A 15,089-nucleotide genomic window follows, 5' to 3' on the forward strand; every position below is an offset into this window, starting at 1 on the left:
CGATAGATCGTTCAACTAATTTCGTGTGTATGCAATGAACGACCAACGATGTGCACTCCCACTGGACGATAACGATATCTTATTGTTTATTACCAGTTATTTATATAGTGCACACATATTCTGCAGCGCTTTTACAGAGAATATTTGGCCATTCACATCAGTCCCTGCCCCAGTGGAGCTTACACTCTATATTCCCTATCACATGCTCACACACATACACACTAGGGTAAATTTTGTTGGGAGCCAATGAACCTACTAGTATATTTTTGGAGTGTGGGAGGAAACCAGAGTACCCGGAGGAAACCCATGGAAGCACAGGATTTCAGACTCCACACTGTTAGGACCGTGATGGGAAACAAACCCACGACCTCAGTGCTGTGAGGCAGTAATGCTAGCCATTACACCATCTGTGCTGCCTATATCTTTGGGCGTCCGTACATGCAGGCAAGTTGGACGATTTCATCAAGATTTGCATGTTCAGAGATGTGGCAGGATGACTTCACTGAAAGATATCCATCATAGATATCTTTCAGTGTGTACACCCAATATGGTTTGTCCTGCACTACAGAAAGTTCAAGGGAAATCGGTCAGTGATATCGTTGATGCAGCACATTGTTCCGTGTGTACCCGGCTTTACAGTTATGGCAGCCATTTTGGAAGCAAAATCAATATTCAAGAGAATGTACTTGATAATGACATAATTAAGGGACAACTCCTGAGCCTCATTAAGGCACTAATTACAGGATAACCTATAGGCTCCATTGTTATGAATACAAAAAATATTAATAATCCGAGCGCTTCACGAATATGAGAGCAGTGCTGCAGAAGGTTAGTAAGGTGTACACCCACAATTCACCATAAGATCGACAAATATAAATACAGAAGTGAACCTTGCACAAAGCCTCAATGGGGAATTACTCTCCACTAGTGGTATATTGAAATGACCATAAAGTCAATATTAAAAATCCATAAATTCGACATTAATACATTCGTTTCTTCAAGTTGAATTAATGCATATGTAGATCCTCTTCTTAAAAATACACTGGTCTGCCCTCAAACACAATGGTCACTTCCTATCCTCTTCAAACACACTGTGATGCCTCTTGTTCCTCAAAAACAGATAAGGGAAACAAGGGAAAGCCGCAATAGTATGATAAAGTTTTTATTGTAGTGACAATATATTAAAACGATAATGAGGCCGCGTACCAGACATCCAGGTGTATAATAACACCATCAAGCATGATATGTTACAATGACAGGTGGATGTTTGAGGAGTAGCGGTTCCGGACCAAGGCAGAGGGGGTGGATTCTTGAACCCAGGAGGTACCCTGTCTTTCAGTCCAGTTACATTACTCTAGCTAGGTAAATAATCGAAATTGAAATGTAGCAAATCCTGGCATTGAATTATCAGCTGTAAATATGATAATTGCCCTCAATGGATCAAAGTTCATGAAGGTGCAAAATATCCAGCCTAGATATTAATTACCGGTCCTTAATGTGCCTGGATTCTTCCCCAGTGTAGATAGACTGGCAAGTAACTGGTTTACGAGTGAAGCCGCAATAAAAGACTTCCACAAGGACATGTAAAAAAATGACAGGATGTTGTCATGTAAACTAACATGAAAAAAAAAAAGCACTGCATCGCCTACATTTCATCCAAGAGGAGAGGGTAGAAAATGTGCTTTGTATCTATATGTGTACAAAGAGCTCTTCCCCCCGCTAGCCCGCTGCTCCTCACCAGTGCTGCTGTTAAGCAGGGTGGTGGCAGCTGGCTGTCCAACATGCAAATGATTTAAAGGGAGACACAAAAAATTTCCTTTAGTAAATCCAGCCGATTAGTGGGATTACAAAAACTTATTTTGAAGCTTCAACATCATTATAAATGTTAGCAATAACCTTTCATGGCTTCTTGTGATTTCCGTTTGGCAACAGCTCCCCATTTTCTCTGGCTAATGTTACAGATGTCAGTAGAGCTTAAGAAGAAGACTTTTCTGTAAATAAATAAATACAATGCTAGTAACTCAGAAAGGCCTGTCCACCTCGCTCTGCTCCCATGTTTTACTCTGCATTTTTGCCCTTGTTAAACTTGTTTAAGAGGTGTAATCTCACAAATTTGGTGTGAACTGCCTTCATCGTGGAATAATTTTATTTTATTTCTTTTTCTATATGGCTAGACTTTTATGCAAAGTACAATTGTATTTTGTGTTCCTTTATTCAGAAACAAATTGTTCATTATTCAATAACAAATTGTTATATTTTTATGATAGTTTCTTAATTGGGTTAAAGTTATTATCTGTTACAGCGTCCCTCTGACCCCAATCTAAAAACGGATGGAAATAGGCTTGCAACATATCTTAACTATGTAAGTACTTTGGTATTTGTGACCCCTTCAGGTCTGCAGTTTATTTTTATATTTAATTTTATAGAGCAAGGAACCTGATGTATTCAAGCGTTTAGGGACTGGCAATCGTGTGGCCACCTTTCTGAACTACGTAAGTATTACAGCTCCAGTTGTACTTCACCAAACTGGAATACAGCGGAGATTAGCACAACGATTGCCAAAGTGTTTTAAATTGTGCACAGGTGGCATCCTCCAGCATGACTAACTAGTTTGGTGATTGCATGAAACCGATTTACACGGAAAATATGCAGGTTTACTGTCACCAAGAAAAGTTTTTTGAATCTTCAATAGACGAACAAGTGTTAAAATACAACAATGTCTTTAGAGATTGCGAGTGTATCCCTCACCCTGAACACTTTGCGGAATGTAGCCCATATGCTACAATGGCCTACTTTCTGCAAGTCATCTGAAGAAGGCATTAGAAGGCCATCATCTGAAGAAGGCATTGGTTACCCAGAACCAAGCTCCGGAATGCTTTGCAGCCTCTATTGAAACATATGGGGGCTGCTTTTGTATGAATTAATTTTTTCTGTAATGACAACCTCCGTGCACTCTTATAAAGCATCTGCAGGAGCTGAACTAGACTGGTCCCTTACTTGAATGTAGACCAATGAAATTAAAGAAAACATTTAGAACAACGGAACATTGTAGTGTTTTAATTAAGTAACTGTCTTGATCAGAATAAATTGTTTTTTTTTTATGTTTGATCAGATGATATCTTTCCTCTTTTACAATGTAGACATTTGTGATGCCCCGCCAGGTGGTGTATAGGTGTGTTTAGTTGAGTTGTTTGTGTACTGTTTGGGGAAGAAATTCCTCTATGCTGTTTCACTTCCTGTTATCTTCTTATTCCACCAGAGGTAAGGAGGATTAGTCCAGACACAAATGATTGTACCCTTCCTTTCAAATGAACTTATTTTATTCAAGTAAACTATTTTTCAGACCATTTGTGTACTAAAAGTCACATATACAGCTTCACACAATATATACATTCAAACAATAGAAGCTCACATATGTAATACACCCTATGGCAGTTTATTAGCAGGAAATCTGGAGTAGGCTGAAAGGCAAATTGAGTGAAGGTGTGTACACGTAACGATTTTTTGAACGATTGGTCGTTAACGATATCGTTCAGTCGTTCAAAAAATCGTCCAGTTTCAGGGGCAAAACGATGAACAATAACTACCAATGCGCGCTCCCGTTTGTAGTTGGTAGTTATCGTTCATCACCCATTCTGACTGTCCTACATGATGATATCAGCTAAGCACAGCCTTCATCGTTGATGAAATCGTTGTCAGAATTTGTATAATGAAATGAACGATTTTATTATTCAAGGGAAAATCTGAAGGAAAATCGTTGGATATACAAATTGTTACGTGTGTATGCACCTTTAGACTTCACAGCTCACAGGAAAATACAAGAACTGTGTACAAGAATTGTTTGCCATTAATTTTACACATTACACTAACAACAAAGTAACTTTTCTTTAAAGTTTTGTACTCCTTTTTCTTTCCCTTTAATTGAACAGTATACGTTAACAGAAACAATTCCTACTTAAGATCCTAATGAAGACACAATAATCTTTCCACAAGATATGTACACTATCTGGCCAGATACCCTTGCGTTGGTGCACTTATATATGGTTAATGCTTTGCTGGTGTATTGGTGAATGAACAAGGCAGTGGTAAGGTTCCTGCTGCTCAATACGTTGCTGTAATGGCCACTTGCATGGTGCAAACTTCGGGCTTGTTAACTTGGCCGCAGTGAAGGACGGTTACCTGGTCCTCGTTGGCAGGAGTATACAGTTCAGCGCCACCAGAGGGTGATACAGCGCTCGCTCCTCAGTGCAGAGCCTCAGCTACCACTCAAAGGAAAGGGGAGGCTTCAGGGGCGGCACCAGAGCTCTTTTCCAATGGAGCTCACTGACACCGTTCTCCTGCAGTACAATAGAGGTCTCCTGCAGCAGGCAAAACCCGGCACTGACTCTCACACTGGCCAGCCACAGCTGACAGTGCTCAGCCAGCGCAGCTCCAACCTCTCAGCCTGTTACCTCAGGTGTCTCCCCAGCTGTCACCCTCTTGCAATTGTCCTCTTGTCTGACCAACTGACACTGGTTATGTAAACTGCTACTGACCACTTCAAAAGTTGCAGAGGCTGCTGGAAATTGTCTGTCTGTGTAATGGCATCCACATGCGCTGTAGCCTGATGCACAGTGTTTGACATTATGCCCCGCATATACGCCGACTACGCATGGGCGTAGGGCGCCAGCCAGCAGAGGGCACTCAATCCCCAGCGCGGCCAAATTTATACAGCAACCCTCCTGCCACCCCACTCCTTCCCGTTTCCCCCCCGCGCGCCACACTCCTTCCCGCCTTCTACCTGCGGCCGCCGCAGGGAGGCTTCATTTGCCGGGCGCCCGCTGAGATTTTACCAGCGGGTGCCTTGGTCCCTGCAGCGGCAGCCGGAGCGCACTATTACAAGGGCTACTGGGGGCACTACTGCAGGGGCTACTGGGGGCACTATTACAGGGGCTACTGGGGGCACTATTACGGGGGCTACTGGGGGGCACTATTACAGGGGCTACTGGGGGCACTACTCCAAGGGCTACTGGGGGCACTTACAGGGGCTACTGGGTGCACTGTTACAGGGGCCACTGGGGGCGCTATTACAGGGGCTACTGGGGGTACTATTACAGGGGCTACTGGGGGTACTACTACAGGGGCTACTGGGGGCACTACTACAGGGGCTACTGGGGGCACTACTACAGGGGCTACTGGGGGCACTGTTACAGGGGCTACTGGGGGCACTGTTACAGGGGCTACTGGGGGCACTGTTACAGGGGCTACTGGGGGCACTACTACAGAGGCTACTGGGGATACTGTTACAGGGGCTACTGGGGGCACTATTACAGGGGCTACTGGGGGCACTATTACAGGGGCTACTGGGGGCACTATTACAGGGGCTACTGGGGGCACTACTACAGGGGCTACTGGGGGAACTATTACAGGGGCTACTGGGGGGCACTGTAACAGGGGCTACTGGTGGCACTGTTACAGGGGCTACTGGTGGCACTGTTACAGGGGCTACTGGGGGCACTGTTACAGGGGCTACTGGGGGCACTGTTACATGGGCTACTGGGGGCACTGTTACAGGTGCTACTGGGGGCAATGTTACAGGGGCTACTGGGGGCACTATTACAGGGGCTACTGGGGGCACTATTACAGGGGCTACTGGGGGCACTATTACAGGGGCTACTGGGGGCACTACTACAGGGGCTACTGGGGGCAATTACAGGGGCTACTGGGGGAACTATTACAGGGGCTACTGGGGGGCACTACTACAGGGGCTACTGGGGGCACTGTTACAGGGGCTACTGGGGGCACTGTTACAGGGGCTACTGGGGGCACTGTTACATGGGCTACTGGGGGCACTGTTACATGGGCTACTGGGGGCACTGTTACATGGGCTACTGGGGGCACTGTTACATGGGCTACTGGGGGCACTGTTACATTGGCTACTGGGGCACTGTTACAGGGGCTACTGGGGGCATTACTACTGGGAGCAATTTTACAGGGGGCAATTTTACAGGGGCACTACTGCTGGGCATTATTACAGGGGCACTACTACTGGGGGCTAACTTCTTGGGGCATTACTACTGTGGGCACTTTCAAAGGGGGCATTGTATTAGGGGCACTACTACTGTGGGCATTGTATTAGGGGCACTACTACTGCGGGCATTGTATTAGGAGCACTACTACTGTGGGTATTGTGTATAGGGGGCACTTAAGTTGGCATTGTTTAAAAGGGGCACGACTTTGTGTCAGAACATAAATAAGGGACACTACTATGTGGTGTAATGTGAATAAGATTGTGCTATTGTGTGGTGTAGTTTGAATTGGCAATACTATTGTGTGACTACGCACCTTTCTTTTAAGACCTGTCCTTTAGCATGCCTCCCAATCATCCCTATTTTGGCGACAAAGTGTTTCAGATGGGGGGGGGGGGGGGATGGTGAATAGATGACATGCGCATGCTTGCGGCATCTATTGGCTGGAGAAAGGGACTGGGAACATGCCCAGCAGCTCCAGGAGCACTGGACATGTACCCAGCATGATTGGCGCTCGTCATGGCTTTTTCCGTAAGACCACACCCCTTTACTTTGTCTGGTGCACGCACTTTCATGCTTGTGTAAAATCAGCCAGGGGGCGATAAAATGTCTAGGCTTACCAAAAATTTTAGGCTCGGGCCGGCCCTGCTAGCATAGCGGGGTATTACACATTTTTATAATTTTAGGATATTTTCTTTCCAAGACTCGTAAAACGGAATCCAAGTTTGTATGTAAATTATGGATGGGGAACTGATCTGAGCAGCTGAATCTGCGTCTTCTTTTACTACACTTGTTATGGTCAAACAGGAGAAAGCTGGTATCTGCGTTTAGTGAACTGAAGACCCACATATATATATTACCTATGGGATAATGACTATATGCCCTGTAAGGTTATTGATTTTCCACCCTGACCAATTAATTATCGTGGGCTCAGATTTTGATTGCTCAGAATGACTAAATCTGTATTGGTAGCTTTAGCTTTATTACTTTACTACTTTTATATAGTAGACACATTTTCGAACTGCCATGGTCACTTTCCTTTCAAAATTGTTGAATGTTGTATCAATGTTGTGCTTCCAATGCCCCTTATTGGTACTACTGTATATTATTGCATGCTTACTGCATAATACAACCTCATTTGTCAACAAGTTTGTCACTCAAAACTAGTGATAAAGTTCACTTTTTATGATAAATGATGCTCCAACCAATCAGCTCCCAACTGTCATCTGTTAGAAAAATGACAGCTGGGAGCTGATTGGTGGGAGAACCATTTATCATAGATTTCACTTTTTATCACTAGTTTTGAGTGATAAACTCATTGATAAATGAGGCTGTGTGTATGAATAAAAGCTATCACAAATCTACTTGGAATGTAATAGATGTTGCCCTGCAGAAATGGGTGTTTACACTCTTATGTACTAATAGTGTTTTTAAGTAGTCATTGGTTTGAAAATTCTAGTTGTATAAAGTTTGTAAATAGAAACATGCACTTCTTATCAGTTACCCATGCTATGGGGTGCTACAGTCTATGTATGGTTTAGTATTTTATTATTCTGTGTGTTTTATATTTACTCTGCTCAGATGAGTGATGTGCAAGCTGGAGGGGCCACAGTGTTCCCAGACTTTGGAGCAGCAGTCTGGCCTAGGAAGGTAAAGTAATAGATATTGACCACAGATGTACACAACATCAAGTGCACCATTTATTAACACAATGTTCTATTTTATAATTGCACAGATTATAATTAGCAAATTGAAAATAGTCGATTCTTATATATATTTTAGTAATCTTTCTGTTTGTAATGACTGGTTAGAGCTAGTGCAAAACTAAATGTCTATATGCACAAACCTCTTGCTCTCACACACGCACCCATTGGCTCATTTGTGTACATTTATGTGACAGATACGCATCAATAATAGAACAGTCACCACTGGTCAGTGTTACACAGGTGCCGTCATCTTTCTTTGCTGCCACTGTCTTCTCCACAGTTGGTGCTCATATGCCAAATCCATCTGTAGCTCCTAGTTAGTCCTTCAGCGTAATGAAAGTAAGGACCAGTTATAGGTTACAGCGCGCAGCATAAGTGTATCACAAGGGTCCTAGCTCCATTGCTGTTATGTTCCTTGCAGTTAAACACCAGCTGCTGCCTATAGCTCTAGTGGGGATTTGATAGGGATATCTTTTGAATTGCAGCATAGAACCTCAGATGTCTTCTATTACTAAGGAGACGGTTACCTTTCAGTTTATACATCTGTGGTGCACATCACTTCTGCATAAGATGCTTATGAATATTGCCTATATATTAATTTACTGTGGATTGTGGTGAATGCTTTTTTATGGTAGTGCTGATATGCAATAGCCAAATTAGGTAGCACTTCATCAGTATATCATTACTGTAACCATGTTACACCTTTGTTGTCATTTTAGGGCACAGCAGTATTCTGGTACAATCTGTTTAGAAGCGGCGAGGGTGATTACAGGACACGACATGCAGCTTGTCCTGTGTTAGTAGGTAGTAAATGGGGTAAGTTAGTTTCTAGTTACAATTTCTAATTAATATTGGTCTATTATTCTTTTGTTCAATCAATCATTCATTATATTTTTTAGTATACTGTACTTGTACGTGACCTCAAGACATACATACCTTACACTCATGATTTGGCTGTATATTTTTACTAAGGGGTATATTTACTAAAGTGAGAGTTTTAAGAAATGGAGATGTTTCCCATAGCAACCAATCAGATTCTACATTTAACTAGCACCTTCTAGAAGATAATAGGTAGAATCTGATTGGTTGCTATGGGCAACATCTCCATTTCTAAAAGCTCTCACTTTAGTAAATTTACCCCTAGGTTTTAAAGTATTTAATAGAAGAATGTGCTGTAGAAAATCAGCTATACAGAATTTATACTCACAGCTCTCATCTATGGTCACATGACTTGTGTTCACCTATGGCCAACCCTGCTAATCCTGTGTTGAAGAAGAGCTTTATTTCTTCACTTTCAAACTTCTTCTAGATCATGTAAGGAGAATATCCAATGGTAGTCAGAGTTAGTACATATGTTAGCAGTTTGAAGACATTTATGCCCAAATGTAATAGGGTGAGAGTTTAGAAAATGTGAAACCTATCACATTTTTATACTCAACCAATGTAATAAAGTCACAGACTTGCAGGTTTTTCAGACTCAAAAAAACTCTCAAGATTTAAACTCTCATCCAGGTGTTTCCTTTATTGAAAATACAACTCAATCAATGTATTAGTGTGAGGGCTTTACTGCTAAACTCTCACCCTATTACATTTGGCCCTTAGTCTTCATTAGCCATTCCTTCATCTGTAGGGATTATCATGAAATATGTAAAATCCACAGTGCTTTGGAATTATTCTTCAATCATTAGTTTGCTCTTAGAACCGAGATACAGGTTGAGTCTCCCATATCCAAAATGGTCGGGACCAGGGGTATTTTGGATATCGGAATATTCCGCAATTTGGAATATTTGCATACCACAATGAGATATCTTGGGAATGGGACCCAAATATAAACACAGAATGAATTTATGTTTTATATACACCTTGTACACACAGCCTGCAGGTAATTTTACACAATATTTTCAATTATTGTGTGTCTCAAACTAATTTTGTGTGCATACATGAAATTCATATATGTTTCATATACACCTTATACACAAAGGGGGTCATTCAGACCCGCTCGCGAGGGAAGTTCGCTCGCAAGTGGGTCGATGTTTGGCGAATGCGCATGCGCACGACAGAGGGAGCTCCGTCGTGCGCATGCGCGAGACCCGGCGAGCGACGAGAAATACTTTGCTCGGGGTCTCGCACCAAAGGGGGCGTGCTGTCGATGGTGACTGACAGCACGCCCCCTTTGGTGGGCGTGCCGGGGTGTGGCGGCCAGACTGAGGCGTTCTCATGGGAACGCCTACCGTCTGAGTCCGGCCCCACTGACATCAGTAATGATGTCAGTGGGAGTGACTTTGGCTCTGATAGAGCCAAAATCACTCCTGGGCTTGCGGGTCTCGTTGCAGGGTCTCGTCGCAAGCCCAATGGTCGCGATGGTCTTTGACCATCGCGACCATCATCATGGACGCTCGCATAAGCTGTGGGTGGTAACCCACAGCTATGCGAGCGTCCATGAGGACGCTCCAAAAACAGGTAGGAGGGCCCTGATTCAGAGCGAGCGCTCTGGTCAGAGCGTTCAGCTCTGAATCAGGCCCAAAGCCTGAAGGTATTTGTATGCAATATTTTTAATAATTTTGTGCCTTAAACAAAGTTTGTGTACATTGAACCATCAAAAAACAAAGGTTTTACTTTCTCAGTCATGCTAAAAATATTCTGTATTTCGGAATATTTGGATATGGGAGACTCAACCTGTATAGGTTGTTTTAATTGTATATTTTTGCATTATTTTTAATTTAGCGAATAGTTTTGTATTTATATTATTTTGCTAAAACTATGAAAAAAAGTACCTCTGTATTTTCTACATGCACATGTGCTGTGCCGCACCTGGGGTCCAAAGCAAACCGTAAAGTGATTGCATATGCGATAACTGATCACTGGGACGGGCTCCTATTATTATTATTATTATTATCCTTTATTTATATGGCGCCACAAAGGTTCCGCAGCGCCTTACACAGTACATAAATGAGCACACAAGAGAAACAGTTAGTAGTAATACAAACAATACAGGACAAGGACATGGTTTATAAACATAGCTGCATAACACAAGCAGCAGGGCCTCAGCAACCAAATGTTGGGTGCCAATTAGGGAGTTAGGAGTAAATGAAACTATTTTAAGTAGGGATAGGAGAAGCACATGAGGGATGAGGGCCCTGCTCGTGAGATCTTACATTCTAAAGGGGAGGGGCAGACAGACAGGGGCAACACAGATGGGGTAGATAGTGAGGAAGGAGCATGAAGCAGTGGGTTAGGATATGTGCTGCGGAATGTGTGTGTATAAGATGACCTGATGTTATGTCAAAATTAAGTCCTTCATTACTCTATCTCTATGACAGAAAATAGATTTTGATTATGTGTTAAGTACATGAAAGATGCACAAAATAAAGTTGTAGCACTTTAAGTTTTGTGTGTTACATTTTAGCATCTAAATACATTCTTTTAAAAATGCAGCTATTATGAGACTGTCCTGCCATCCTAATACAGTAGTGACTACTTTAGTCCCAGCTGCTGGGTGCTATGCCATGCTCCTGTGAGTGGGTGCATCTCACATGCTAGACCCACCCACAAACTGGTGCAGCCAGGTCCAACATGCTGTGGTCCCACAGGGTGTTGCTGTATCCAGGCCCAGAATTTCTATTGGCATCCCTGGAGGTGACAGGCAGAACCAGGAGGGAGTGTGGCTTAGTGGTGGTGTAGGAAGGCCATGGATGGAGGGAGGTGGTAGAGAGTGGAGGAACAGGAAAGGCGGGGGAAAGAAGCAGAGGGTTGGAAAGCAGACTGATGAGAGAAAAAGGGGGAACAGCAAGTAGAGAAGACAAGAGGGGAGAATGGGGGTGGATAAAGTAGAGGATTATGTAGACATTGAATATGGGGGTTGTTTGAAGAAAGGGTGTCCACGCTGTGGATGAGGTAATAAGTAAGATGAAAACTGGAGTGGAGGTTGTGTGATATAGAGACAGTATGGATAAAAGTTGTTAAATGTTCATAAATACAAATAAAAGAACAGTGCTGCTAATGTATGAGCGCAGCTCCGAAAGTGAAATATAAAGAGAGGTATGTGAGTAGTGGGAGAAGGAATTAGTTATTAAAAGAATGATTAAAGTGGATTGATGTGATACAATGGAAAAAGGCAATATAGTACAAACAAGATTTTCTGTAGTACGAAGGCAAAAATTACAATGTACAGAGCTGATCCAGTCTGAGGTGTTTTGAGCAACAAAGGTCAATCAACAAGAGCTGTAGCAGATAGGGAAGTACTTCCTATGTCCAAGTAGGGAGTGCAGTAAGGAGTTTCCTGGATATGAATACAGCAGCTGATAGTGAATTAGGTAACTCACAAAAGTATGTTGCTTGATGTTGTTCAGAAAGTGTTCTGGTTTAGAGGATGTTTTCCCTCAGTTTTCCTCCAGTTTAACTCCAGCGTAAGTCCGTCTAAAATAAATGTCCAAAGCTGTGCTTTGCTATCAATATAACAGCATCTGATGGGAGCAGTAGTGACAATTTACCTGCAATTCAGGGAGAGAGAAGTCACATCAGTATTGCAAGGTGTGCATATAGCTAATAAGATTTCCAGTGTAACTCTGTCTTAGTTATGAAATAGTAATTACACTTATATTCTGACACTTTGCATCTAAGACGGACTATCCTATCAGAGCCCCTGTCCCGGCGACTCCGTAATGGTACATTTAGGCGAATAAGGATTCCTTATCTTTATTTTTGGAGGCAGACTGCAAAAATTTGTAAATGTGCTCCTTGTTATCTGAATAATATTAGTTGAATAGATTATGTACTGTAAACTGACTGACAGTGGCTATATGTATTTTATTTATTAATTAAAGTGATATTGTTTAAATTAAAAAAAGGATGATAAAAATGTGATATTCTGTAATGGTACGCATAATGTATTAGTGCTAAATATATACATTTTACTAATTTTATTTCAATTGGAAGTTTTACTAATCAGTTTTTGCTGCACTTTTGGAGTGTGGCTGTCTACTAACAGCAGCTTTCCATCCCCAAGTCAGTCAGCGCCTTTAAGGGCATTTCCAAAACATTCTGTTACTACAGTACGTAAACTGTTTAGTGACAGCAGAACAGCATAGTGCTCTAGTTGAATCAAATTTTGCTTAGGTTTGCCTGGCGCTCACATTCAGCATGGCACGGTGACGGCACTGGGGCAAAATGTATTTGCTTCTCTCAAAGCAATAAATCGCTGTAAATTCAATATCTACTTGTAAATTTACCTGGTATCATCCTCTTCTTCTCTGCAGTTTCAAATAAATGGTTCCACGAAAGAGGACAAGAATTTCTACGACCTTGCGGATTAACAGAAGTTGACTGACCTGAACTACTTTGAGTTTATTTTTTGTTTTTTGTTTTTTCTTGTTATTAGAGATTTTTTAAGTTGTCTCATATTCACTCCTGGTATCCAGTGTGGTGAAACCAACCAAACTATCCAGAAAGAAAAATAAATGATAAGTAAAGCAGAGTAGTACTATTATATATTTAAATTGAGCACAAAAATAAAGACTTGTGTGTAATGCAAGGTAATCATTGTTTTCAAGTTGGTGATTCTAAATGATGAAAACAAGAAATACTTATAGTAAAGTTTCCACTGTGAGGTTTATGTGTAAAATAGGTTTCAGCTGTTGGTAAGAGGTAAATGAATACATATTTGTGCTGTAGACAGCGCCGGCCCGACCATTAAGTGTGGTACGCTGGCGTGTAGGGCGCCAGGCACCCTGCACAGCGCAGAGTATAAAACCCCGCCCATCTGCCTTACCTCCAGTGCGATTTGAAGTAAGGGGAGAGGGAGGAGTCAGGAAGGGGAGAGGGAGGGGTCAGGGAGGGAGATCTGTGCAGCTTCCCAGCTGGAATCACGTCTGTCCGTCCCTGGCTGTAGATTGCAGATCACTGTACCACCACCTGGTAATCTGATGGCAAGAAGAGATTACATAAAGTTACTTTTTGTTGTGGGTGCAGTATGCATAGAATATGAAATGTGATTGACAACAAGATACATTGGTGCTTTTTTTTTCTTTTTTTTTCACTTTTCCTTCTTTAATATACCAAATACTCAACTAACACAGTTCCCATAACCAATGGAAATGTGGGATTTTAAGTTCAACAGTATCTCTATCAGGTTACGTGCACTTGTCCTCTGTGATGTGTGATGGGACAAGCTAGTGAGATGTTCCATTAAAAGAGAAATGCATTGTGGGACCTTGTAATGCAGAAGCATCAAAGGTGTTTTAACAGAAATGATTGCACACATTTTATGTTTTTTATTGTATTTGTCTTTGTGCTAAGCAGCTACTCTGGGGAACACCTATGTTCTATTTTTTAAATAAAAAAATTAAAATAACCTACAATTTATAATGTTTTTACTGTTCTTCATTTCAGTGATACATATGCCCTAGGCCAGTGTTTCCCAAATCCAGACCTCCTGGACCCCTAAAGGCTCATACACACTAAACGATAAAAGTGAACGATATGGACGATAACTATATTGTTATCGTTCAGATCGTCCAGTGTGTATGTACAATATCAATAACAATGCGCGCTCCCGCTAATTGTTAACAATGTCTTCCGTCGCTTGAACTTGCAGGACCATCTGATGATATCGTCAGATTCTGCAAGTTTGAAGATGTGGCAGGGTGATGTCACTGAATGATATCGATATCGTTCAGTGTGTATGCCCAATGTTGTTTGCCCGGGAGTTCAAGGGGAAACACTGACGATATCGCTCATGGAGCATATGGTCTAGTGTGTATCGGGCTTTACAGTGCATATTTTACAGATCTCCTAGTTGGTGCACAGGTGTAACTCATTACAGGCTGACACATAATAAAAGATCCACAGGCGGAGCACATTTTTTCACTTGTGATACTGAGGAGATCTGTAAAACATGCTCTGTTAGGGGTCCCTGAGGACTGGATTTGGGAAACAGTGCATTAGGCTGTTTATTAAAGGGGAGTAGGTGGTGTTAGAGGTGAGGCTGCAGCACAGGCCAATGTTCAAATAGGGGAGCCACACCAACTGCCAGTGATGTCTGGCAGCAGTTGGGGTGGCAGTTGGTGGGACTCCCCTATTTGTACATTGGATTGTGCTGCAGCCTCACCTCTACCTCTGAAGCCGCCATTGCTAAGGACTAAATTTACTTAATTGACTTAATCTTGATATTAGCGCGCTCCTTTACACCAGAGGCATAAAATAAACTAAGCATAGAAGTTTCCCTTGTATACAATCACTTCAGCAGTGTGAAAGGGAAGATGGCTACTGCCACCTTAGCAACATGTATGAGTAAAAATAGATGTCATTTTACACAGACAATAAATGTAATAGAAAATACTGTATATTCATTTGACAAAAAATTGTGAACATCTCAATT

At 42.2% G+C, this 15,089-nt stretch overlaps 1 protein-coding gene across 4 annotated transcripts in view; it reads left to right on the forward strand.

Annotated features, from left to right (window-relative positions):
* Positions 1-14,063, forward strand: part of P4HA2 (prolyl 4-hydroxylase subunit alpha 2) — a 102,495-nt gene extending 88,432 nt beyond the window's left edge. For 2 of the 4 annotated variants that reach the window (XM_088470382.1, XM_088470383.1), the window contains exons 12-15: positions 2,427-2,492; positions 7,590-7,658; positions 8,434-8,530; positions 12,970-14,063. In XM_088470382.1, coding sequence (XP_088326508.1) covers positions 2,427-2,492; positions 7,590-7,658; positions 8,434-8,530; positions 12,970-13,040 — 303 coding nt within the window. In that variant the 3' untranslated portion in view covers positions 13,041-14,063. Of the gene's footprint in view, positions 1-2,302; positions 2,363-2,426; positions 2,493-7,589; positions 7,659-8,433; positions 8,531-12,969 lie in introns of all 4 variants that reach the window. The other 2 variants (XM_088470385.1, XM_088470384.1) reach the window with 2 other exon arrangements.
* Positions 14,064-15,089: the final 1,026 nt, after the last annotated feature.

This window comes from Taudactylus pleione, unplaced genomic scaffold (genome assembly GCF_031769625.1).
Source record: "Taudactylus pleione unplaced genomic scaffold, aTauple2 ptg000099l, whole genome shotgun sequence".
Taxonomy (NCBI): Eukaryota; Metazoa; Chordata; class Amphibia; order Anura; family Myobatrachidae; genus Taudactylus; species Taudactylus pleione.